The sequence below is a fragment of the Plecotus auritus genome (assembly GCF_963455305.1).
Source record: "Plecotus auritus genome assembly, chromosome: 4".
In the NCBI taxonomy this organism is placed as follows: domain Eukaryota; kingdom Metazoa; phylum Chordata; class Mammalia; order Chiroptera; family Vespertilionidae; genus Plecotus; species Plecotus auritus.
The window spans coordinates 39,719,405-39,746,529 of NC_137775.1; the positions used below are offsets into that span (position 1 = coordinate 39,719,405).

Below are 27,125 nucleotides of genomic sequence, written 5' to 3' on the forward strand. Positions count from 1 at the left end.
AAATTGACCATCACCCCAACACACAAGATGGCTGCCCCCATGTGGACACAAGATGGCCGCCACAAGATGGCCAGTAGGGGAGGGCAGTTGAGAGGGACCAGGCTGGCAAGGGAGGGCAGTTGGGGGCGATCAAGCCTGCAGGGGAGGGCAGTTAGGGGTGACCAGGCCTGCAGGGGAGGGCAGTTGGGGTGATTAAGCCTGCAGGGGAGGGCAGTTGGGGGGACCAGGCCTGCAGGGGAGGGCAGTTGGGGGGACCAGGCCTGCAGGGGAGGGCAGTTGGGGGGGACCAGGCCTGCAGGAGAGGGCAGTTAGGGGCAATCAGGCTGGCAGGGGAGCAGTTAGGCATCAATCAGGCTGGCAGCGGAGTGGTTAGGGGGTGGTCAGGCTGGCAGGCAGAGCGGTTAGGGGCAATCAGGAAGGCAGGTAGGCGAGCAGTTGGGAGCCAGCAGTCCTGGATTGTGAGAGGGATGTCCGACTGCCCGTTTAAGCCCAATCCTACCGGGATCAGACCTAAACGGGCAGTCGGACATCCTCGAGGGGTCCCAGATTGGAGAGGGTGCAGGCTGGGCTGAGGGACACACACCCCCATGCACGAATTTCGTGCACCAGGTCTCTAGTAGACTATAAAAGCACAAAACTCAACTTCCCAGCCTCCTTTACTATCAGGAGTGGCCATGGGATACCATTTTGGCCAGGAGTAGAATGCCAGTGGTCCTGACCCTTGCCCTTTATCAGTCTTGAATGCAGAGGCTAGAGCCATAAATGAAAGGCCAAGAAAACTGCAGAGATGTCAGTCCCAACTCTTGAGCTGTGGAACCAATACCCAAAACTACCTATCTCTGGGCTTCTTACTATATGAGAAAAATAGAGCCCTGTTTATGTTGGTTGTGTATTTTGTTACTTGTAGCCAAAGCCATTCTTAATTTATAGCAGTACCTAATGAATGGCCCTTGAATCCTAAAATATTTTTTTTGAAATAGGTTTTTTATTTATTTGAGAGAGAAAGGGAGGAGAGAAACATGGACGAGAACCTTTGATTGGCTGCCTCCTGCACACCCCCTACTGGGGATTAAGCCCACAACCTGGGCATGTGTCCTGATCAGGAATCAAACCAGGGAACTTCTCAGTGCACGGGACATCACTCAACCAATTGAGCCACACCAGCCAGGGCAAATCCTAAAGTATTTGTAATTATGTTTTTGTAACTACATTATCTGCCATGAGAAACTTAGTAAATAACCAAGAGAGACTAGAGAAAAAAATAATTGTTACATTTCATTGTTTATACTTAGCATTCATAAAAGGCTATCGTTGGATGTTTTTATATGACATGAATAGTATGCTTATCTCTGAGCCATACCAACCAAGGGCTTGGGTTGCACTCCCCAGTGGTTGACTCCTGAAATGTTATTGGGGATCCAGCTTTATCAGCACTGCTTAATCTGAGATTTTCAAACCTGTGTCACCTGGGAAACTTTTTCAACAAGACTGCTGGACCCTGTCCTTGCCCTACTCAAGAGTCTCTAAGATGTGTGAGACAGGGATTCTGTGCATTTAGCTCTCTTCCCAGAGGTTCTTATTTAAATGCTGGGCACTAGTCATTTGGGAATCACTGTAAGATATAAGTAATGGTTTCAGCCCTCTTTTTATAGTCAGTGACATGTTTGTTAGTGGTGACCCTGCTCAGCTGCTACCACCACCACCATTCCTCTGCTGCTCTGCCCAGAGCCATTATGCTTTTCTTGCCCTTAGATTTGTCTTTAAACATGAAGTCTCTTTGGCCCTGGCTGGTTTGGCTCAGTAGATAAGAGTGTTAGCCTGCAGACTGAATGGTCCTGGGTTCGATTCTGGTCAGGGGCACATGCCTGGGTTGTGGGCTGGATCCCCAGTGTGGGATGTGCAGGTAAGAGGCAGCCAATCAATGATCCCTTCTCATCATTGATGTTTCTCTCTCCCTCTCTGAAATCAATTTAAAAATATATTTAAAAAAACAAAAACATGAAGTCTCTTTGAGCCAATCTTACAGAGACAGGCCTCTAATTGACTTGTGGCTTGCCTTTAAAGGTAGGCATATACTTAAAAAAAAAAATGACACAGGAAGTTACAAAAATACTAGTCTTGTGTGCCGATCATGCAATTTCCCCAGTATGCATATCTTATACAACTACAGTACAGTACCAAAATAGGCAACTGACATTGGTACATGTACTGTCCTTTTATTGTGTGTAGATTCACATGACTGACACCACAATTAAGACACAGCACTTTTCCAGTGCCACAGAGACCTCCCTGGGGCTACCCCTTTATAGTTACACATATTGCCCACCATCCTCACTAACTCCTGAAAACTGGCTCAGCCAGGCCGGTGTGGCCGAGTGGTTGAGCACTGACCAATGAACTACAAGGTCACGGTTCAATTCCTGGTCAAGGCACATGCCCATGCCCAGGTTGCAGGCTCGATCCGGTGAGGGACATGTAGGAGGCAGCCAATCAATGATTCTCACATCATTGGTATTTCTCTCTCCTCCCTTCCTCTGAAGTCAAAACACACACAAACCAGCTCAGTGCAATATAAAAAAAAGTTTTATATTAAGGTCTGAAATAGGGAGAAAGTATACTGTCATATTCTCAACTGACCCAGCAGCAGCCCAGTGTTAAGGATGTGTGCTTTAGAGGCAGACAGCCTGGGTTTGAGTCCTAGCTCTGCCATTCCCTAGCTGCAAACGCTCAGGCAAGAACTCTACTGTGCCTCTATTTCCTCATCTCAAAACAGTAGTATCTACCACATAAAGTTGTGAAGATTTAAGGAATCAATAATTGTATACAGGACCTAGAATAGGAACTGTTATACTGTAAGTGCTCAATAAATATATGCTCAATAAGTTAATTACAGTGTATAACCTTCAGGAACTTGTATTTTTTATTTTCAGCTTAAAATAAGTTTAAGTACAAAGTGTGAGTGAACACAAGGAAAAACAAGTAGCAGTACTTGGAGCTTGAGGCAGATGGACCTCCTGGACAGGTGTGTCTCCTCTGGTGGGCCTGGGGCCATCTGGGAGTGAGGCCTCACCTGGACACCTTGTCTGCTTACAGGGGTCTGGTAGGGCCCCCACTAGCCTGCCCTACAGTTGTCTGGGCCTGGCAGGGCACATGCTCAAAGGCTTCACTGAGGACAGGGCCTGCCTGGGATGGGCAGGGTCCTGGTGGCTGGACCTCAGTCACTGTCATGCCCTCTCCTCTTCTTGGGGGAGGAGCTGGAATCGTGCTTGCGATGGTGGGCCCTGGCCGGAGTTGAGGACAGTGAGGTTCTGTGCTCCTTTTCTCTCTTCTTCTCTTTCTTGTGCTTCTTCTTTTTCTTCTTCTCTTTCTTGCTCTTCTTGTGACTCTGGGGACCCTGCTCCACCTTCTCCTCTTGCCTGGGCTTCTTCCGGGCCGGGGAGGCCCCAGGCCGACTGCTGTCCACGCCGTGGTGCGTGAACACCGGCAGCCCCAGCTTGGCCGCCTCCTTGTCTTCTCGGGACAAGGCCACTCGGCCTGCGGAACCACTGGAGCTCCCCAGGCCCAGGAGCCGGTCCACCCCCTTCTCCTCGGGGTCACCACCTTCACGCTTGCAGATCTCCACAAAGTCCTCCTTGCTCAGGCCGGTGGGCTGCTTCCGCACATTCTTGTAGCCCAGCGCCGCCATGAGCGCCTCCTGCTCCGCCTGCCTCACGGCTGCCAGCTCCTGCTCGCGGCTCATCCCCGCGCCCTCTGCCCGGCCCTTGGCATACCAGGTGAGGTCGCGGCCCTTCTGCCAGCGGCCTACCGGGGCCATCAGCGAGTTGCCTAGGTAGTTCTCCCTCTGCTTGTCGGTCTTCACATCCTCCCAGCTGAACTGGTCCTGTCCCCCGCGCACGCCACCTCGGCTGGAGCCGAACATGGTGCTGGCGGCCCCTTGGCCTCTGGTCCGGAACTTGTATTTTTAAAGGCTCCTCAATGACTCTGATTAACAGCCAGATTTGGGAATCACTGAGGAGGAGCTGTCTCCTCTTCCTCTAGTCCGAGTTTCGGCCAAGCTGATAACTCAGGCTGTTTGAATGAAGCCTCCAGATCCTCTCTCTGGGCCTGTGGATGGGTTCCTGTGGTCACACTGGGGATTTCTCAAAGGGACTCCCACCAGCTAGTGAGGCACTGGATGAATGAAACTGATGCTTTGCAGAGATCCTGGTTAAAACAAAAGCACCAATCATGTAATAAACAATAATTCTTACTGGCAATGAACCCATATATTAAGACATTAAGTATTTTATGTGAAAGAACTGGATTATCTGCATGGATGTAAGAAACTGATTGAGCTCCCTTTATATTTCAGTTTAGCTGCAATGTAAATGCTGCAAACTTTCTATAGAATGGCACATTCAGAGCCCCTCTGTTGCCTCTCCCTTTCCACTTTCAGGCTGTCTAGAAGCTTTACTGATTGTATAGGCAGTGGTCCTTATTACCCCCACTTAAAGGTACACACAGAGTAATACTTCTGGATCAGAATATAACATGTATTAGAATGATCTGTATGTTTAAACATGTTTGGAGAAACTGTTACAAAGGACTCAAAGCTTATCCCAATTAACTGCAAATATAAGACTTTGATTTAACCAAATTGAAAGACTGATTAAGCAGAAATGATTCTAGATTTTTCCAAGCCTACAAATAGGAGAGCAAAGGTATTTTAATGATTATTCAGAATGTTAAGTTATATGACCTTGCCCTAATGGCTGATGTGGCAGAGTCAAGTACATATAGACTGTGCCGTATTAATAAGGGGAGTGTGGTATCTGGACATTTTTCTTTTTTTGGGAGATTTGAGATAAACATTTAAAATACTATCTAAAGAATTTGTTTTCCCCAACTACAAACAGTGCCAGTATTTGTTAATTAATGAATAGTGTGGTAACCTCAGGATCCCATACTCTTTATATATATTTTAAATAAGAGTGTTTTAGTTCCAGCTATCTAGCAATGGGTGGTCAAATCACTTTACCTTTCACTTTCCTCATTCATAAAAGGAACAGAGAAGTAAAAAAGGTGTTGGTTTCCTTCTGGCTTAATCACTTTAGTGATTCTGTGTATATTTATAAAATCAATAACAATACTATTATTTGCTTTGGGGCTTCAATTTCATTAGTAAAATGAAGGGACTTCTATCTCACAATGGTCTGTGCATTGAGATAATATGTGAAGATACTTCTCATGATGCTTGACACAACAGATATTGAATAAAAAGTAGTTTCTTTTCTGGAATATCAACTCACAAAAACCAGTCAAGCTGCCACTGACAGAGAAACATTAAGTCCCTGTTATGTTCAGTATTAGTCATTCTCAATAACACCATGTTCATTTTCAACTGACTGAGTTAATCTATCCTCAAAATTAAAATTGCTCTCTATTACACCTGGTGATTAATCTCTCCCGTATGGAAACTCATTTTTCAACTAGTACTATATTGATTATACTATTCACTGCCCTTCCCCAAATGGAATCACAACTTAAAACTGGCAAATCTATTCAGTCCATATCTCAAATAAGTTTTATATAACATATAAAATGTTTGTTGCAAACTCAACAGTAACATGTACAACATAAATTATGAAGTTTGGTATTTGATAGGGGCCTTTGAAAATGTAAATCGTAGGTTCTTTTTCTTTGGTGTGTACCAGAAATGCTTGAGCCTCTCGAAACACAGATTCCTAGGTCTCATCCCAGTTTCTGATTCAGTGGATCTGGACTGGGCAGAAAAATATGCATTTTTAACAGGTTCCAGGTGCTGCTGATGCTACTGGTCTGGAGACCATACGTTAAGAACCACTGGGATGTATTGAAGACATAAGATATATGAGAGACTGGCATGCTGGTATGTGGAAGAAAGATAAAAGTAAAACACTTAAGTGTGACAAGAGAAAAGAATGAGGCAAGATGATGAGATAAGAAACTATGGTTTTTATTAAAGCAGCAGGGAGTTATGAAAACATTGATTAGAAGGGACAGAGACTGGAGGCCGGGACAGAGACTGCTGCTCCTGGCTGGGTGGGAGCTGAGCCCTCCAGTGCTGGAGAGGCAGCATGTCAGTCTGGGGCTTTGGGGGAGGGACTGGGACACGGGCTCCAAGGGCAGTGCTCTTTACCAGTCAATACAGAATGACTTGACTATTTTAATAACCAGATTGTCCACCTGGGTGCATTCTGGGTGAAAATCAGCTCAACAAGACAGGATTGGGAGGAGCACATTGGCTGCCTGGGCACAGGGAAAGTAGTAACTAAATGCAGGTTACCAGAAAGCTGCCTGAGGTGTAGTTCAGCTTGAACCTGGGGTTGTCCTAAGAAGTGAGTTAGAAAGAGGGCTTTCTTCTGTTTCCTACAGGACTAAGAGAGAGCAGGGAACAAGCTCCAGCAGACCCCGAGTTTGAGGTGTAATAGAAATAAAATAAATGCCACCTGAGGTGCCAGCCTAGAGAGAACCTAGGCTGGGCTCCGTGACTCCTGCTCATCCAGGAGTCTTGTGCTGCTCACACCCTGACTTTGCATTTCTAAAACAAACAAAAAACCAACGACTCAAAAACTTCACACGTCTTGCTTGATGTAGTTCTGTAGACTATTCACTATTAAGAAATGTAGCCATTAGGAGGTAAAATTATAATACTAGTAGTTCTCCACAGTGATAGTGTAAGGCAGCCTTCAACTTTCACAGGTGTACACATGTACATATGGATCTCGTTAACATGCAGATTTTGACTCAGGAGAACTGAGGTGAGGCTGAGATTTTGCATTTCTAAGAAATTTGTAGGTGGTATAAATGATATTTGTGAACCACGCTTTGAGAAGCTAGAGTAGAGCAATGGTGTTCAACCTAAGCTGTAGATTAGAAACACCTAGGGAGCTTTTAACACTTCTAATACCCAGGCAATATTCCAAACTAATTAAATCAGTACTCAGACATCAGTACTTTTCAAAACTCCCCACATGGTTCCTATGTTCAGCCAAGGTTGACAAAAACTGCTCTAAAGTATAATGCTCCCCTCTGAAACCCTGGTACAGTTATCTAAGTGCACAAAGTGAAGTGCCTCCTAATGAGAGATCTCTAGTATATTTTCAATCTTAATCATGGTGTTAATACTCATAATATGAATACACAGTTTTAGCTCACTACTAATCTTTATTACTATCCTTCTCTAATTTGGTTAAAACATTTAAATATTACACAGCCCTAACCAGTTTGGCTCAGTGGATAGAGCATTGGCCTGCGGACTGAAAGGTCCCAGGTTCGATTCCGGTCAAGGGCATGTACCTTGGTTGCAGTCACATCCCCAGTAGGAGGTGTGCAGGAGGCAGCTGATCGATGTTTCTCTCTCATCGATGTTTCTAACTCTCTGTCCCTCTCCCTTCCTCTCTGTAAAATATCAATAAAATATATTAAAAAAGTATTACACAAAGTTTAATATATGTTGTTAAAAATGTATTATAGATGCCAGCCCTTGCTCTGGAATGGTGAAAATGACTTTGGAAGTCTTCCTTGATCTAGCTCAACAGATGCCATGTAAAAATAAAATAAAATGATGCATTTCTAGTCTTAAAACAAGAGAGTGAAATGTCCCCTTAAAAGAACTAACAAAAATCTGAGGAGTAGAGTGGAACACCTAGATGACAAATTGTAAAACAATGGCCTCCGCAGTGGGGTGTGTCCATCCTAGGGCATAAACAAAATAACCCGCTGGGGTATGAGAAGAAAACAGAACTTTTATCATATTTTTAACCTTTAAAAAAAAAGGTGACTAGTGCCTCCATTTGGTCTGAGTGTCAATCAAGAGCTAAATAAATACTATGTGAGACGTATCCAGAGAGAAGAGAAGAGCAGACTTTTCACTGAAGGTGGATGATGGGACCTCATTTATTTTACTTGGCTGCACTCTCATACTTCTGGTCATAGATTGGATCAGTCGAAAATTGTCAGTTTCTTATTTATATCTGAGCGAATCTCCAACTAGTGTAGTCTTTATAGTGTATGCCCATAATCATCAGACTACAGAAGGACCCCAATGATTAGTACCTAGGGAGTTATAATAGCTTTCAAATCTAGGCCAGAAAAGATAAAAGTGCCGACAAGAGAAAAATGGTAAGTCCAAAATTAAATGAAAGCAGGCCTAAGGGTAGAAGGGACATGGGAAATTAATCATTTAACAGCCAGAAGGCCAAAACCCACAATATACTGCTCACATTCCTGAAAGTATGTTGAAACTTTGAATCCACTGCCAGTTGGCATCTTGCTTACACATGAACTTTCAAATACTTCTTCCTTATGGGCTATTCACCTATCCTGGAATTTTCTCACTTCACCTTTTCCTGCCCTCCTCTTATCTATAGCCAATGTAAATTCTTTAAAAACAACTTTTATCTTTCTGCTCCAAACTCTTTCTATAGAAGAGCCCCCGTCAACCCCAAGACGGTGGACATATTTTCTCCATCAAGCTCTGCTGCTAATGGTTCAAACTGCATGTTCCAGGACAACAAATCCTTTCAGGACAACTTTTGGCCCAGAAGGTTTTGTTTAACAGCGCTATGCAGTCATCCTTTTTTGGTGCTTTCATAACAAAGCTGATCTCACAGAAGTAATTACTGCTCGTGTGTTATTTTATTAGGGTAGATGTGCATAATTAAGATTACATGATAAATACAAAAAGCTGAAAACAGACGACATTAAATACTTAGCTTTTACAATCCATTTTTTACCCTTGATGTAAGTAAGCATGGCTGCACTGAATGTTTCTGTGAGCTTGGGCATCAGATGGCGCTCACCATTATTAAAAGCCCAAGCAGTGACAGGTATTTCGAAATCAAACCCTGACGCCAAACAGCGTTTTGGTCAGGTGACTTTCACGAATCTGTTTACTCACCTTTAAAGTGGGGGTAGGAACACATCAGATGGATTTCCAACTCAGATCGTCTTCGACTTTTGGACTATGTCGGTGGCATCAACTGGCTGCTGCTACCGCTGGACTGAAATAGCAAGAAATTCGGAAAAATCAGGTTGGGGAGTGTGAAAGGTAGACGGTGGGCGGCTCTGGCTGGAAGGCAGGAGACCGCTTTGGTGTTTCAGCGGCGCACTCGACGTGGGCGCCGGAGCAGAAACCCCTTAACCACTTGGCCTCCATTTCCCCGGGGAGTCCCAACACGGGGTGACTTACGGGAAAGTCGATTTCCAAGGTAAAAAGCACGGGTCCTACTAAGTATATATGCAAGACCTTGGGAACGCGGAAGCACAGCACAAACTTAATTCTTGCACAGGCTCTAAGCGCTCAGCAACGAATCAACTTCCGCCCCGGCGGGACTCGGGTCGCGAGGCGGAGCCCTAACGTCACGTGAGGCCGCGGATTACGGCCTCGTCGGTCGCTCCGGAGGACGCTGTGCGCCACGTCATGTAGGTTGTTCCATCCAAGACAGGGGGGAGATTTTCTTATTGCAGTAACAGGAAAAGCCCAGTTGCGTCCTGTTTGGTAATTTTAGGGCAAATAAAATAGTTTCCTGTGTCTTTCCACTGTTTTGGGTATAGTCTCTTTGAGGGACAGCCTCCCTCGGTTTCTTCTCGATGTCCCTGCCACCCCTCCCGGAGGATTCCACTTGGTATCACCCATCCCCCGCCTCCGCCCCCTGGCGCCCCCTGCACGTGACCCCCGCGCGCTCCCGCGGGGGAGCGGAGTCTGGGAGCCGGCGCCGCTGGAGACAGAGGGATCCGGAGAGCGTCTTGCAGTGCAGCTGTCGCCGCAACCCCAGCGCGGAGGTCGCGATGTCGGGACTCTCCCGCCTGCTCTGGGCCGCCGCCTGCCTGGCCGCGCTCTGTGTGCTGAACGCGGATCAGAGCACCACCCTGGCCCCGAACGTGACTTCAGTGCCCGCCAACCAGACAGTCACGACGCCGCTGACGGTCGTGCCGCTCACCACTCACGTACCAGGTGGGTGATGTTCCCCTCGGATTCCGACTCTCGCTCGCCCTCCCGCGCGGCCGAGCTGCTTTCCTGCCGGCGGTGCGCGCGGGGCCGGGGCGATCCGCGCTCCTGCAACATGGCGGTCCGTCCGAGTCCAGCCGGGGCCGGGTGGCCGGGTGGCCGGGTGGCCGGGTGGCCGGGTGGCCGGGTGGGGAAGTGCCCCGGTGGGAAGGGGCGGTCGGGCCCTAACACAGTTTCTGACCCGTATCCCAGTCCGCGGTGTTTTATACAAATGCCTCCAGCCTCGCGTAGGCTCAGGAGAGGGGACGTGGCTTCCTTCCGTGGTGGCGGCTGTGGGGCTGATTCTGGGGCGATGAGACCGAGCTCCCTTTCCCGGGGGTGAGTCGTTTGTCCACCAGGTCCTCTCTCCGCAAGGAGGCTTCTCCGGAAGTTGGCAAAAGAGGGAAAGGGAAACTGAAGACATTAACTTTCGCTGGTGTCTCAGACTTTAGCCAGAGATTTAATTAAGATCATCTTGCGGATAGGTATGGGATTTATCTAAGGTTTGAGTATTAAATTAATTAAAACTTTACACCCCATGCTGTGTGAAAACGTCGGAAAGTACCCATTCGTGTACCCAGTACTTCGCATATGTCTCTTAGGCTAAACTAGAAGATAAATGGTGAAACCGAGAAGTAGAGAGTAACTTTGCCGGGACCGTGCGTTTAGTAAATTGTGAAATTGGGATTGGAACCAGGTCTGTCGATTTTCTAGAATCCAGTCAAGAACACACCTTTTGTTAAGCTCTGCAGTCAACTGGTTGAGGCATACACAGAATCTTAAAGTAGGAATTGGCAATGTTGACAATACAAAAAAGAAGGGAAGATAAAATTTGAGATAAGGTGAAAAAACTCTAGATATATAAAACCTGCAATCTAGTGTGATTGGTTATTGGGTAAGATAAGAACTAACTGGCTTTTTGACCTAAGAACTGCTGGTTTTTAAGTGTCTTTTAAAAATTGATTTTTAGAGAGACAGAGAGAAAGAGAGAGAGAGGGGAGAGAGAGAAAGAAAAGAAAGAAACATCCATGAGAAACATCACATCTATAGGCTGCCTGCCTCCTGTGTGCCCCCTTTTGGGGAGCAAGCCTGCAACCCGGGCATGACTGGGAACTGAACTGTGACCTACTGGTCCATGGGTCGTCGCTCAACCACCGAGCCACACCAGCCGGGCTGGTTTTTATCTTTTTTTTTCAGGTTGATCATATTATTTTACAATACCTTTCCTAGTTTTCGTATTTTATAAAAGCTTAATAAAATATATAATGAACTTAATATTGTTTGTTAGAGTCAGAAAGATGTAACATTTAAAAATTTTTAGACCCGGTTGGTGTGGCTCAGTTGGTTGAGCTTCCTCCTTATGCACAGAAAGGTCACCAGTTCGATTCCCAGCCAGGGCACATGTCCCAGTTGGGGCCCAATCCCCAGTAGAGGGCCTACTGAAGGCAACAGATGGATGGTTCTCTCACCCTTTCTTTCTCTCTTAAATCAATAAAAACATTAAGAATTTTTTTTCAATGATAGTAAATTGCAGTACAAGTTCTAACCACACTTTTTAAGGGGATAGAGCAAAATATGTTTTTGTCTCCTGATTATTTGGCAGTTTTCTCTCAGAATTGTAGTTTTGTTGTGCTTTTTGATTTTTAAAGAGAAGCTTAGAAATAAGAAGTTAATTGCCTTTGTGTGATTTCAATGAGTGCAAAGGAGATAATTTGTTTCTCCTGTAAGTAGTAGTTGGATAGGCTGCAGTCTTGAAAGGTAGCAAGTTTAGTTCATTGTAAATATCATTCACTGTGCTACCCAAACATTCATCATCCAGCACAAAAGATTTTAAACAAGTAGCATTTTTCACCTGTATAGAAACCTCTGAAAAACTTATTTCTGCTTTGTGACACCTCCCCCCCCCCCCCCCACACACACACACATCATCTATGTGTCCCAGTCTCTGGTAGTACTGATGGTGAAATGTTGAAATGCAACACTTCTGTGCTGTACAGGGTTGCTTTTTGAGGTACAGAGAAAGCAAAGGAGAATGTTTTTTGGAGGCATCTAGCTTCTAGGAAATTGATGGAGTCCAATTCTGTAGTCCATTTGTTTGTCCAGACATTGAATTGTAATTAGTCTTTGAAATCTGGTTTCTGGGCCATTTGGCTTAAATTATTGAAAAAGACCTTGCTAACTTGTTATACTACATGTACATGAATGCAGCTGCCTCCAAATATGTTGTCTCTTATCCTCCGGTTATGAAGGACCATAGAAAGAGTGGATCATTTATGAATTACAAATCTCTGGGGTTTTTCAGAATGGGCATCATCAAATCTTGGGTTCAACCTCTAATACATCTTTATTACTATTAAAAATTTTAGTGTCTCTTATGTTTGGGGGCAGTAATTTCCCTGTCTGTATTGTTGGCCTTATAATAGTCTTTTTTCCATTATTTTTATATTTTAAGGATGCTTTAAAATGCATCAAGAAATCCTGGGTGTCTGTGAAAGAGTTGCCATATAAAGGAAGGTTTAGATAGGCACCATGAAGTAGTACTGAGTGTTCCCACTAACTTGTATTTTTTCCCCCCTTCTCTTGAGTGAACTCTGGCTTCCTAAGTCATTTAAAATAATTGGAATGTCTTAGTAAACCAGTTTATAAAGTTTTTTGTGTGTGGTTAAAAAAAGTCACATGAGATCTGCCCTCTGAACCAATTTTTAAGGGCACTGTACAGTATTGACTATAAGCACAATGATATACAGAAGATCCGTAGAACTTCTCATCTTGCATGAAACTTTATATTCATTTCCCCTCCCCCTGCTCCTGGCAACCACCATTCTACTTTCTGCTTCTGAATTTGACTATTTTAGATACTTGGTATAACGTATAAGTGGAATCATGCAGTATCAGTCCCTCTGTGACTTGCTAATTTTACTTACCATAATGTCTTCAGGGACCATCCATGTTGTAGTGTATAACAGGATTTCCCCTTTTTAATGATTGAATACCATCCAGTTTGTTACCCTTTTATCTGTTTACCATTCCTCTGAGTTAGTAAGTGTGGTACTGTATATAGTGTTTACTGTTTAAAAAAAGATAAGTAATACAAATTCAAAATCAGTTGCCAATTAATTGATTTCATGCATTCCTCCTCACCCCAGAAATCTGTGATAACCACAACAGCTGTGCTTCCTGTGTTAATGCTAGCAGTGATATTGCTAACACTACCTGCTTTTGGATGGAATGTAAAGAAGGTAAGAAACTTTTGGATTGTTTTATTTTTGAGAACACAGAACTTTTGTTGCAACATTTTAAAATATACTACAGAATATTCTTGAACATTCAAAAGTTACATAGAATGTTTACCATAGTGTACACTATTTTTTTGCAAATCAAATACTTTACAATGCCAGTTGCTTAACACTTCCCTCTAAAATCTCTTCTTGTCTCCCACCACCCCCTACCCTTTTTAATTCCTTAGACTTGGTAATTAAGGCTCAAGTTTTAAAGCAAGAGAGATTATAGACCTTTGTATAGGATACACTAAAATTAGCTGTGAAATTTTCTCCTGAAAACTTCCCCAGAAAAATGTTTGAGACGTTTATCGTCATTGTGTTCTGCTAGGTGAACTATAGAGAGACCTTATAAACTTAAGATAGAGAAGAAGAATGAGGAGGGAAGAGTTGATTCTTTCCTGTGCTTTTAAGTTTTAAAGTTAGCTTTAATTTGAGGGATAAAGAATTAGATGGAGATACTTTGAAATGCCAGTTAGGTTTTTGTTAGAACCATGGGATTACAGCATAAATTATTGTTTTTTTAATATAAGGTGCTTGCATTTTTTTTCTTACCAGTATAGCAATTTTTTTAATATATAAAGAAAAAGTCAAAGCTACCTGTTAAGCTGCTTTATTCTTCACTGAAAAATTTAACATTATATCACTAACAAAATTTATGAGACTCATAAAATTAGGGTATTAGCTCAATCGGAGGTTAAGTTTACTCTTGTATAAGAGTCACCCTTTTTTTTAAGTCATAAAGTGGAATTTAAAAGTATATCCCTACCCCGCATGTATGGCAGAGTTGGCAAGTTTTGGAGATTGAATGCCTTTCTGTAGGCTATGTTGGGGAAAGCACTCCTTACTCTTGCTGTAAGTCTCCCATCCAGGAACTGGTTTTAGAAAGTGTAGAAGACTAACGCAGAGGTCTGGAACAGAGGACTTCCTGCTGCCTTTAGGGCACCTCCCCTGTTTACTAAGCCTTTATTAGATCCTGACCACTTCTGCCTACTGACTCACCCCTCTTGTGGGTTCTAGCAGCCTTCCTTGTACACTAGTCATACCACAGTCCTAAGATCTAAGTTTATCTGTTCAGTATGTTCATGTGGATTTTAAGAGGATAATATTTGGGGAGATCCTGTATAATATTGCTAAAACAGTGGGAAAAAGAGTAACAGTATTTTGTTGGTCTGTGGATGAACTTGAGTTTGATTTGGGGAAGCTATTCTGAAGCTGAGTAACAAAGTTAGAGATAATAAAAGCGAGTGATTGGTGCTGTTTAACTTGTTTTGTGATTTTTTTTTTTTTTCTTCCATAGCAGGTAAAAGCTACTGCTCACATAATTCAACAGTTACTGGTTGCGAGGTGGTGAATAGTACAGATTTCTGTTCTGGTGAGTATTCACATTGGCTGCTAGGGTGAGGAAGATCATTGCTTCAGGAAGCCTATTTCAGTATTTGGTTTGAAGCATTTCCATAGTTCTAATCTTCTTAGAAATTTCAGTATGAATAGCATTTGTATTGATTGTTAAAAGGACAGTTTTTTGAACGTTGGTTTAGTGATTTGGGTATACTGTGGAATGCTGTATGTACAGATGCCTCCTCCATTATTATTGTTATTTTCACTCTTCCAGAAATTCATTGCAGTTTAGACCCTCTATTTGCGTTTTACAGGCCTGGGCAGTCTTGTTCTGGCACTTCCTTGATTATGGTACTGGTGAATGTCATAATGTCCAGCATAGTTTATGCTGTGGTTAAGTGAATCTTCTCTAGATTCATTCATTTTTTGTGCTTTAATTTGAGGAACTTGATTACTCTTTAACCTTTACTCTTTGCTCAGGAAATAGTTAAAATTCCTAGCTGGAACAGTCGATTTTTCTAGCAAGACTATAAATTAATAGGAAAGTCAAATTCCTAATTTGGTTCATAGGTAATAATTAAATTAAGTAAAAGGTTTTTCTGAAGAGTGTCAATAACCTTGAAAGACTACCTTTACTTAATTTTGGTAGGAGCTTTCCCATCTCCCCCATCCCAACTTGAACTTTGTAACTAAGAATTTTATTAGTATGAGAACAGTTACACCCTATGTAGAGTATAGTAACATGGTTTCGGTGGTAAATGAACAAAAGTTAATAGTTATTTAAATGTGTTAGAAAAAAAACTAATAACTATATCAGACATGATTTTGTGATTAATATTGCTTTGAAACAAGATTAAGTAAAACATTTTAAGAGACATTAAAAAAAAACAAGTAATTCTACTTATTTGATGATTTATCAATTTACAGTGGTTTGAGAAATAGGTTTATTTTGCTTTCGTGTAAAGGAAGTCTGGCTCAAGTGCAGCTAGAGGGTTACAGTAGCAGCTCTTACAACCATAGGGACCCAGGCTCCTTCTAGGCTTTTATTGTCATTCCTCAAAAATGGCTTTGACCTTACTCTATAAGGTGAGTTCTCATGTTTCGGCCATATAATTGGTTATTCTGCCAGCAGGAAGAGGAAGGGAAAGAGAAGCCCATATCTGCTTTATATATGTTTCTTAGAAGTTACACATGGCTACCTAGCTGTATGAGAGATTGAGAAATGTCTGCTGTGGGGAGGGAAGTGTCACTAAAAATTGCTGCTCCTGTTTCTAAAGAAGGAGTCTCGTTCTGGGACAGAGCAACTGTCAGTCTTCCTTCACAGGTGGTACTAAAATATACAAATTGTAAAGTGGTACTCAAATGACCGCAGGTTAGGAAATAGTGTTATTGGTTGTGATATTTTAGAAAGTTTTGACTTAATATGTTTGTTTTTTAAATAGTGCCCACCGTCTCTCCGTTGCCAACCAATTCTACAGGTAATACAAGATAATTGACTGTTTTTCTCCTCTTCTTTTAGGATTTTTAAGCTCTCTTGATAATATTTTAGTAAAAACCTAAAAGTTGTTAGTATAACTTAAAAAATTAGTAGACATATTTAGTCTTGATCACAATAATTATATTAATGTGTACTATTTGTGACAGTTAACACATAGCTTTGGTGTTTTACATTCATTGAATCTGAGTGGATTTCCCATAGTTTTGTACAACTGCTTTTTGTGAAGATCCCTCAGAAATACAAAAGCCTAAAGGAAATTAAAATTCACTATAATTCCCATCATCCAGAGGCAAACTAAAATGTTTTAAAACTGGTTAAGTTCTTCTAGTCTTTTCTATGTGTTTATCTAAATACATAAACTTATGAAACTGGATAACATGTACCTACACATTTGAATTATGTCCCTTTGTTGTATACACTTTACACATCGTGCTCTTGGTTAAATAGGTTGGAATACCTGATAGGGAAATATTTGCTGTCATCTCTGACAGAAGTGATTCAAATAGCATTCCTAAATGGTTATTTTAAGACTCTCAAAACTGATTGCTTTCCAGAAAGATAGGCATTTCATTTTCATCAACTTAAAAGTTTTTCACCATACTCAATAGCATAAGCTGATGCCTTCCTTTTAAAAATCTTCACCAATTTGATAGGAAGAGTAAACAATTTAAAAGGATCTACTCCAGTATAAGTACTAGATAGATAATAGGGATACAGAGACAGAAGTAAGATAGCATTTGGTCTGTTGTAGGAACTGTGAAGAGGAAAGTAAGCACGGTGTGTTCGGGGATTTGTAAGGGGAGGTGTGTGTATTGAGTATCATGGCATTTATGGTAACAGCTTCCTGAGTATGCTGACTGACCAAGTGTTGATAGTACCCTGGTAAGATAGGAGGAGAATTTCCCAAGTGGAGCAGGGTGGTCAGCATATGTGAAGGAGATGTGAAAGAATGTAATGAGGTCAGGGAATTGCATTTGGAGTGTCCAGTACAAGGTGAGGAAGAGTGAAACTAGATAGTCAACAAGTCAAGAGCCAGATTGGGAAGTGCCTTTGTATGCCTTGCTGATAGATTTGAAGCAAAATAGGTCATGTGATGAGACTTGCATTTTAATAAAATGATGTTTTTCTTACAATGTGGAGAGCAGATTGGAAGAAGACAGGAGTGAACACAGAGAGATTAGACAACCTGTTACAGTAATTCTAGAGAATGAGGAGAGGAAGAGTTACAGATGTATGGAACTCTTAGAAGTAGAAGGCCTAGAAGGCCTAGGACTTGGTGAGCGACATGATGGGAGAGCTCTTAGCTAAAATTAGTACAGATAAGTGAATCAGTGTAGGCAGTAAAATCCACTGAAGTAGTTTTTAGGGAGGAGAATAAGGTTTGAGGACCAAATTCTTGGGAATAATAATGTCTAAGGAGTGGGGAAAAGGCTGGAGAGGAAACTGAGTGGAGATGGGAAGAGAAGAAAGCCCAGAGAAGTGTGTCCAAAAAACTGTGCATGTGTGATTTAGGTGTAGTTTTTCAGAGGGAAAAATGGTCAGATGCTGTAACAAGGACAAGAACTCATTTTGAAAGACTTAGGCAGTGATGAGCTAGCTTTTACCAGGTTTTACTAGCCAGTTGTGCATAGCTCTTTCCAACTGCACATTGCGTGAGACCATGTTGGTAGCTTGGATTATGGCTTCATTGGAAATATTCATGCCACTGAAATCTGCAAATGCTGTGAAATTTAATTTTGGAGAGCACACAGTGGTGTGCTCTCCAAAATAAAATTTAGCACCCATTAGAAGTCATTGACGAGGAAGGAATTAAAGGTTGATGAAAATAGATGTTGAGAGAAAACTGATTTCCAGAAGGTGGGATGTGAACAGAAGGAGAGAGGAGGAAATTATTTCCCCCAAATCATTGTGGGTCCACTTTTAATTTCTTCCCCATGAGTCTTGATGTATGCTTGCAGAAAATGTACCCATTGAGTGGCAAATTAATGGTTGAAAAACAAACTTTTATACCATCTTTTTCAATGGCTACTGCTGAAGAGAGCAAGTTAGAAATTAAGGGACTATTAATGCAAAGAGAATCTGATTTATGTAGAAAAGTGTTCAGTGGGGTTAATTATAATAGTCTTCTGCCAGTACAAACTGTGTAATTATAAATATATTTATAAATAACATCTTATAATAAAGTGACTAAATTATGCCAGAAATATAATGGAAAATGTTCATAATATATTCAGTGAGAAACAAACTATATTAAGTATAATTTACTTATTTGTTACATACATGCCTAGAAAAATGGCTGGCAGGAAAAAAACATGCTTCTCAGAGTGATGGGATTACTTAAATTTCTTTACTGAATTTCCTATCACCAATAACAGCTTTTATAATCTATGAATTATGTTGTTTTTTTAATGAAAGGAACATACACTAGAACAATGGAGGTATATTCACTAAGTAATGCCTAATTTTGAAAATTTTGCTAATGTAATGCTTTGGTCAAAAGCAAAAATGTGTAAATGTTTAGACAAAATTAGTAATAGTGTTTTAAGATTAAAAAGAATTTGCTAATATGTTTTTTTTGTGTTTTTTTTAAAATATATTTTATTGATTTTTTACAGAGAGGAAGGGAGAGGGATAGAGAGTCAGAAACATCGATGAGAGAGAAACATCGATCAGCTGCCTCCTGCACACCTCCCAATGGGGATGTGCCCGCAACCAAGGTACATGCCCTTGACCGGAATCGAACCCGGGACCCTTCAGTCCGCAGGCCGACGCTCTATCCACTGAGCCAAACTGGTTTCGGCTTTGCTAATATGTTTAATTTGTAAAGTACATTTTTTTGCAGTTACACAGAATGTATAAGCAACAAAAACTTTGAAAGGATTATAAGTCTTCAAATAATCATACCCTTTAATCTGCTGGGAATTCTGTATAGGAATCTGTCCTATTAGAGATGAGATCAGATATTTCGCTGTAAGATTTTCATAGCATGGAGAAATGAAAGGTGACCGAATTGTCCAACCAAGAGTAGGGTGTGTTAAATGTGGACGGTGGTGAGAGAAAAAGAATACGCATGTGTATGAAAATACCCATTAGCATTAACACATTTATTAGTATCCATCAGTATCAACACTAACAGAAGTCTTTTAATATTGTGCTTTAGTTCCTAAAATGTTACATTCAATCTAATTCTTCCCATGAATGTACATTTCTTTAGAGGCATCATCAGATAATTATTTGAGCTCATATAGTTTGTAGACTAGAGCTTCCCTTGGGTTCTTCTCATCTAAATTGGGGGAGCTATGGCCTCAGGGCACCTGCTCTTATAAATAAAGTTTTATTGAAGTACAACCATGCCCATTCATTTGCATGTTGTCTTTGGCTGCTTTTGCACCACACAGTGCACAAGGCCTAAAATATTTACTTTCTGCCCCTTTAAGAAAAGTTTGCCACCCCCCTGAAATGAAGAAGATAAGCAAATCTTGATACCCACGTAAGAAATACTGAGTTGCACTTGCTTTTTACCTTGACTTTTGAAGTTAGTTTTTGTCTTAGAAGCAATATTATTTATAAAGAACTACTAGTTCCTTCACCTAAACACTAATTTTTGCCCTTCTGTGTGTCTTTTTGCAAACTTGATCCAGTTGTATACATAAATTTTACATATAGATGTTAACAATGGATACAATTTTATGAGATCTCTTAATGTTTTAAAATACATTTAAAAGCTAGTATTCTGGATGTGTAGATGTTAGTGAACCATTAACTGAAATTTGGCCTTTATTCTCTAAAAAAATGAAAGCATGTTGAAGTTGGTGGCATAATTTTAAAAAGGTAGATGCTAGATAACTAGGAAGTTTAGAAATTTAAGTTTCTAATACATTTTGTTTACATTCCAGCTAAAACCACAACTATGCCTTCCTCTTCTACAACTGCTACGCCAGGTAATTGAGGTTTTTTTAAACTAACAGTGAAGCAGGATGTATGTATACTGTTGCCTTTTACTCTTTCTGCCATCATTTTCTAGTTTTACTAATGAATGGTGAACTGAAACTCATCTCTTATAGAGGACAACATAGTAGGCTGTTAAATCAATGATAGATTTGCTGAGAGTCCTTTTCTAGTTTTTTAATGTATAATCACAATTGGCATGATATGCTAGAATTAAATAATGTTTTTCCCAAACGCTTTTAGTACAACTTACAGGTTATTTTTTTGGCTTCATTCTTATGCTACCTTTATTTCAGTTTCAATTAAGCTATTCTGTCTTCACAAGAAGAAATACAGAACAGTTGTAATTAATTTTCAAGCTGGCTAACTTATTATATACAGCCACCAGAACCAGTATTTATTTGATATTTAAGAAAAAAGTAGAATTTATTTTAAATATGAAATTGCTTTTTATTCAGTGAGTGGTACTCCATTTGAAACATTTTACTCCTTGAAAAGGAATTAAAATTTTTGTGCCTTTTTCCCCTTATGACTTGGTAATAACTTTCTCATTGTAAAATATGCAGAGTAAGATTTAAGATACTTTTATAAGATACATTTGCTTATCTATATATATAAAAGCCTAAGCGACCGTTAGACCGGTAGCTATGATGTGCACTTACCAAGGGACAGACACTCAACACACAGGCATGGAAACATGGAACAGACTGATGAGTCTCAGAGGGGAGGGGACAGGAGGAGGGCAGGAAGAGATTAACCAAAGATCTTATATGCATACTAGAGGCCTGGTGCATGGAGTCGTGCATTGGTGGGGTCCCTCAGCCTGGCCTTCAGGGATTGGGCCAAATCCGTGCACGGGGCCTCCAACATCCCCCGAGGGGTCCTGGATTGTGAGAGGGCGAAGGCCAGGCCGAGGGAACCCACTAGTGCACGGATTTGTGCTCCAGGCCTCTAGTGGAATTATAAATTGCAGATACTTAAGATTATTTTTGTAATTTGAAAAATTGTAACCAAATTTTTAAATTTACCTTATATATTTAGTAAAATTAAGAAGTTAAATGAGGCTCAGCTGGCGTGGCTCCGAGACTGAGCTTCAATCTATCTACCAGAAAGTCACGGTTTGATTCCTGGTCAGGGCATGTGCTCTACTGGGAATCTACTTGATTCCCAGTAGAGTGCATACAGGAGGCAGCTGATCAGTGAATCTCTCTCACTCTCATCATTGATGTTTCTTTCTCTCTCTTCTTCTCCCTTCCTTGCTGAAATCAATAAAAATATATATTTTTAAAAAGTTATGTGAATTTTAAACAAATATTAATATTTAACAATTAGGTATACTAGTCTAAAGAAATTGCAAATTTTTTGAAAATATATATTTTTATTGATTTCAGAGAGGAAGGGTGAGAGAGAGAGAGAAACATCAATGGAGAGAATAATTGATTGACTGCCTCCTGTGTGCACTCTACTGGGAATCAAGCCGGCAACCCGGGCATGTGTGCCCAGACCAGGAATCAAACCCATGACAAGCTGGTTCATAGGTTGACACTCAAACACAACCACACAGGCTGGGCAAGCCATTGCAAATTTTAAAAGTGCTTCACATGTTTCAGGACATAATTTATGTATCAGGAGAGTCTTTTTCTGTCATTTTCATATTTGAAGTTGTATAGATGCACTAACCACTTGATAATCACCAGATGGAAAGAAGGAGGAAATGATAAATGTTTTCCTCAATTAAATATAAGAGAAAATACTTTATAGAATTTAACACATTGTAAAATAGAAATTCAGGTAGGTCTTGAAATTATGATAGAGGCTCATGAGACTTAATCGTTATTCTATCTTATTTAACAGGTTCTACTAACACAACTTTAAGTCCAACTTCACAACCTACGCGAAAGTCTACCTTTGATGCAGCCAGTTTCATTGGAGGAATTGTCCTGGTCTTAGGTGTGCAGGCTGTAATTTTCTTTCTCTATAAATTCTGCAAATCAAAAGAACGAAACTACCACACTCTGTAAACAGACCCATTAGATTAACAAGGACTGGCGTGTAACTCAGTGAAACCAAAATATTATCTTTCAAGATGTCCCACATTGAAGACGCTATTCCAGGATCTTTAAATTTTCAAAGGATGCATATAGGATATTTTGGAGCATCGTGCTTGAAGAAAAATCAGTTAAATCATTTTGCTCAACAGGAGTATTTAAAATATTCTGCATGAATCCTTGTGGCTGTCTTCTTTTATTTTAAATGGCTGCTGCTGTGGGATTATGTTCTCTTTTCTTGACATGCCAAATGTAACTCTGTAAGTGATGGAAAACATTGTCCTGCACAGACAACCTCATGACTCTTGGCAGTGAAATTTAGTCATTTTTAAGCCTGAAAGCTGCATTGTCTTATCCTAACTCAGGATGTAGTTTAGTGACCAGAATTGAGAAGAATGTGCCAAATGAGCATCAATCAGGTGGTGGTTTGGCTATCATTTTAAAAATGGAATAAATTTAAAGTTTAATATCCATATAGAAAACTATCCTTAGCGTAAAATTTTGTGCTTGATCAGTTATTTTTTCTACATTAGAAATAACATGCCACACAGGGATTTACATTCCAGATTTAAACAAATGAATGGAAAGGATACAAACCATTAAGTATAGCAGGTTATTGTTAATACTTGTAAAGCACCTTATATTATTGAGAAAATGAAGAACAGTGCCTTAAAAGACAGACTGAAAGGTAGACCGTAACTTAAAATGTTTGTGATTTGTTCCCATTAAGGAAGGTAAAAGGTTGATCTGAAGATGTAACTGTTAATGTAAGCAGTAGTAAACTGCTTTTAGATATCATACTGCTAATATTTGAAAACTTAGCCTACTTTAGTTTAGACCTGAGTAAATTAAGCTGAAGAATGTTATACAAAGTTGAAAGTCTTATAGTGTACCTCCCAACATATTTCTTTGTGGCTGTTAAAAATATAATAGAGCCTAAAATTGATATAATTGTATTTTTCTTTGTACTTCAAAAAAGTATTCTTAACACTGTTGTATCACAAAAGGATTTTCACCAAGCCATCTTGAAACATAATTTCTTTCATGAGGCAAGAAGGAAATAATCAGTTATTTTAGAATCATTTACTATTTAAATGAGACAATCATTTTAAGTTGTTTTTTGTTTGTTTGTTTGTTTTCATTTTAAGTTTTGAGACAGCAAATGTGACCAGTGTAATTTCAGAAACTCTTAAGGATTTTTGGTTGATCAGATTACTGTAGATTTTCAATGATTGCCCTGGATAAACAGATTGATCTTTCTTTTTTCCTTCCTCCTTCTCTCCCATACTTCTAAGTTTCAATTCCTATAGTATAGTAAGCATGCATACTTTTATTTCTTTTGTTTTCTTAGAAAGCACTAGGTTTTGTTTTAGAGGGATACATCTTCCTCCTGCCTTTGACACATTGGATTAGTTCAGAGGCTTAAATTAGGTTAAAATGAGCTTTTGCTTTTTTTAGGTCATTAAAGTTGTTTTTAGTGGCTGAGTTTAGCCCTTGGTTTTCAATATTATATGGTAGGAAATGACAAGTTACTTAGGTCCATTTCAAAAGCCAAAATTCCTTACATTTAAATAGTTATGTTAAATGTTCTTAAATGAAGATTTACTTATTTCTTAGTTACTGGTACAGCTAAAGTTTGTTTTACTTGCACATTTGTACGTACACCTAATGTTTTCAAGTGCCTTAATTGTTTAAAATCTCTGGCTTCAAAGGTTTTTGGGAAAAGGTAGGTTTACCTCACATTTTTGTTTTCATTAGTAATATTCTAGGTACCTCACAAAAATTGTATTATGGTGCCATGGCTGTTAGTTTTTAGTGAATACTATAAGATGCAAAATTTATTTGAAAGTATGAAGAATTCCCATTCTTCCCAAAGTGGCAAAAATTGGCTACAGATATTTACCTAGATATGAATACCTTGGCACACATTAATGTCAACACATACAGCAATTTTTGTGAAATTGGCTTTTGAATACTGCTCTCACAACAAAATCATATCACTTGAAACTAGATTTTGCAAGAAGAGCTCTTACAACAGAACTCACAGCCTTTCCCCCTCCTTTCTTTAGCAATTTAGTGTCTGGAGTCATTAATAATTTTTGGGTTTTTTAATCCAGAAGGTATATAGAAACCTTTTCAGATTTTTCATCTGATTATTTCATGCAGGTGTAGTTCTATCAAAATACCTTATTTTATCTTAAAATATTTGTTGTACAGGCAGACAGTGCTGTATTTAGAAATTTCTATTTTAGTTCATGAAAAACTATAAAACCAATCTGTATCATGTACCAAACTGATTGAAAATAAATCTACATGTTTATTGAATTAATTTGTTCTTTTTAATGAACTGAAGTGTGTGTTTGCTTTTTTATTATGACAGTTAATGCTAGTGAATTTATATTATCACTTTGTTTGAAGATGGGTGTCTACTCAATTTCTGTTGCTCCCCAAGACCAGCAGGTAGTAATTAAACTGTATTCTTTCAGTGGAGAACAGAGCCTTAGAAATGATAGTTGGAGGGCTGACTTTGTATGCCTGTGGAGTGATGTGCAAAGATTTTCCACAAATCAATAGAAATCATCCACTTAAGCTCCACCAAGTAACAATTTATGAAACTGCCATTTGTTGTTATAAAACTAAAAGCTTGTAACTGCCTTTTAGTTTCGATTGCATGTAGAGTAAAATTGGGCTTCTGTTTAGAGTACTTTGTATAAATATCTAGTATCAAGCCACATGGCTAGTACATGAAGTTTGGTACTTTTGGCCCATGTTTTGGTCAAGATTATATTCTATATTACATCCCAGAATTTAGACTAAGAAGAGAGAATACTCCCCTGTATACCTTAAAACCCAGAAGATTGGATTTAATAATTTTGGTATAGAAAGTATGAACTTTTGGTTTCATATTAGTCATATATGGTTGAAGTTTGGTGAATATAAAACTCTGCCATGCTTGAAGATACCCTGGAATGTTGCTAGAAACAAATTATTATTTTGATAAGAATGGGGTTCAAAATAGTTTTTTTAGGTGATAAAAAGTCCTGTGTACTTGGTACCCATGTAATTACCATTTCTTGTGCTCTGCATTACTTTGCTACTGGTATTTACCTTCCTAAAGATTGTCCTTTAACCTTTAATATTTTTCGTTATGATGGTACAGATATTGTTGATTAACTCAGTTTTTGTGTGTCTGCCTTGGTCTTTTGAAAGATACTTTTATTGTATATAAACTTCCAGCACATGAATGATATCCACTGTCTTCTCATGCTGGGATGTTTTCCGCATCTACAAGGGTTCGGGAATCTGGAAAATGAATGAAGAGGCTAGAGAAGAAATATGAATTTGGAAGGCATGGGGGAGCCAGATGGAAACTTAATTCTAGTGACTAAGCTCCTTCAATCTCCGCACCCAGGGCTTTTTATTCGCAGATTTTGCCCTCTAGCAAAGCAGATATACATATTAAAGGTAAGGCCTGGTAAACAATAATGGATCATCAGTTGGGGCAGTGGTTGGCAAACTCATTAGTCAACAGAGCCAAATATCAACAGTACAACGATTGAAATTTGAGGGCCGAAAACCGACTTCTGCGCATGGGCCACGAAGTTTTAATCGCACTGTACGTGCGCGCCCACATGTATTTTGTGGAAGAGCCACACTCAAGGGGCTAAAGAGCCACATGTGGCTCGCGAGCAGCAGTTTGCCGTCCACTGGGTTAGGGGAATTGCCTTTGGCTGTTCCAGCAGCAGGTAATAATGTGCAGACTTTTCAGCCCTGCTGAAAGAGTCCATTCAACCTTTTGAGGACTCGCATTTATTCTGACCCTGCTGGAATTAGCCTCCAGCATTCTCACATTGTGTATTCAGGCTTGACCCTTCCAGCCAGTAGAGTAATGCCTTTTACTGCCTATTGGCCTAGTGGCATAAGAATCCCGAGACAGCCACTGGCAGCCTCAACTCAGATCTTACATCAGTAGACTCATGGTTGTGCTCCTGGTTAAAGAATCCCTTAGGAACTAAGACCTCCAAACCAGTACCACTTGAGGTTGCTGGGATGAGAATTGCAATCATGCTTTGAACTGACATATGCAGACCTATCCATAAACCAAGTTTGACTCTTTTCTTTCTTGGCTAGCTAATGTTAGTAACACCAAGTCCAGATAGAGGAGGCAATAGGAGTTGGTGTTGAAATAGTTTGAGCCATATGTTCAATGGAAGCCACTTGTACGTTTCAGACCTGCCCAGCAAGCTAAGTTGAATGTATACCATTTCCACTGATGATAGATTGCTGCTGTGATAGAGCCTTAGAAATGATAGTTGCAGGGATGACTTTGTATGCCTGTGGAGTGAAAAACAATCTGCATGCTCAAGTTTATGATTAGGTGGGTCCTACAACACCCATGTTAGGATGGGAAGCTCAGGCTACATGATCACCTAGTATCCCCTGGTTAGGCATTGTCTCTACCAAGGCACAAAAGGAGGGTAGTTATCTTCAGAAGAGTGCATAGGTTTGCTCAAAAATCTTAGGGGTCAGTCTATTATCTTACTGATGCTTGACAGAGGCTTTGTACAGTGTTCCTATATGCCAGGACATTTTTAATATCTTTATTATTGCTGGATCATAGGAACATGGCAAAGCAGCTTGTATTGAAACTCAAAATCACAATGGAGCCTTTTCTAACTCTGGTCCTCACTCAAAATCAATAATCTTGCCCTGGATGGTTTGGGTCAGTGGATAGAGCGGCGGCCCAAGGATTGAAGGGTCCAGGTTTTGATTCCTGTCAAGGGCAATGCACCTCGGTTGCAGGCTCTATCACTGTCCGTGGTTGGGGTGCCTGTGGTAGGCAACCAATAGATGTGTCTCTCATATCAATGTTTCTCTGTCTCTCACCCTCCCACTCTCTAAAAGTCAATGGAAAAATACCCTTGAGTGAGGATTAACAACAAAAAAGTAATGGATGACTTTCTAGATGGGTTGAAGTAGCACACTCAAATATGGTACATGTT

The 27,125-nt window shown here is 40.3% G+C and overlaps 2 protein-coding genes across 3 annotated transcripts; one reads left to right on the plus strand and one right to left on the minus strand.

The window, feature by feature from the left end:
• Nucleotides 1-2,902: 2,902 nt before the first annotated feature.
• LOC308247532 (multiple myeloma tumor-associated protein 2 homolog) lies at nt 2,903-9,714 on the minus strand. Its single transcript, XM_080666776.1, has 3 exons — nt 9,212-9,714; nt 8,921-9,023; nt 2,903-4,203 (listed from the first exon to the last, which is right to left on the minus strand). The coding sequence occupies exon 3, from the start codon at nt 3,917-3,919 to the stop codon at nt 3,215-3,217; it is 705 nt and encodes a 234-aa protein (XP_080522902.1). The 5' UTR covers nt 3,920-4,203; nt 8,921-9,023; nt 9,212-9,714; the 3' UTR covers nt 2,903-3,214.
• On the plus strand, nt 8,938-25,371 carry CD164 (CD164 molecule). 2 transcript variants are annotated; one of them, XM_080666779.1, is made up of 8 exons: nt 8,938-9,053; nt 9,312-9,444; nt 9,577-9,976; nt 13,156-13,248; nt 14,588-14,662; nt 16,071-16,106; nt 20,023-20,067; nt 21,929-25,371. In XM_080666779.1, exons 3-8 carry the CDS (start codon nt 9,613-9,615, stop codon nt 22,093-22,095), a joined length of 780 nt encoding a protein of 259 aa, XP_080522905.1. In that variant the 5' UTR covers nt 8,938-9,053; nt 9,312-9,444; nt 9,577-9,612; the 3' UTR covers nt 22,096-25,371. The 2 variants fall into 2 exon arrangements, with proteins under 2 accessions (XP_080522905.1, XP_080522904.1); XM_080666778.1 differs by having other exon boundaries at nt 8,951-9,230.
• The last annotated feature ends 1,754 nt before the right edge of the window (nt 25,372-27,125 follow it).

Coding starts and splice junctions, on each gene's coding strand:
- LOC308247532 (XM_080666776.1), bottom strand. CDS start 3,919: ATGTTCGGCTCCAGCCGAGGTGGCGTGCGCGGGGGACAGGACCAGTTC.
- CD164 (XM_080666779.1), top strand. CDS start 9,613: ATGTCCCTGCCACCCCTCCCGGAGGATTCCACTTGGTATCACCCATCC. Junction 9,977..13,155: donor GCTCACCACTCACGTACCAG/GTGGGTGATGTT, acceptor TCCTCACCCCAG/AAATCTGTGATAACCACAAC. Junction 14,663..16,070: donor TAGTACAGATTTCTGTTCTG/GTGAGTATTCAC, acceptor TTTTTTAAATAG/TGCCCACCGTCTCTCCGTTG.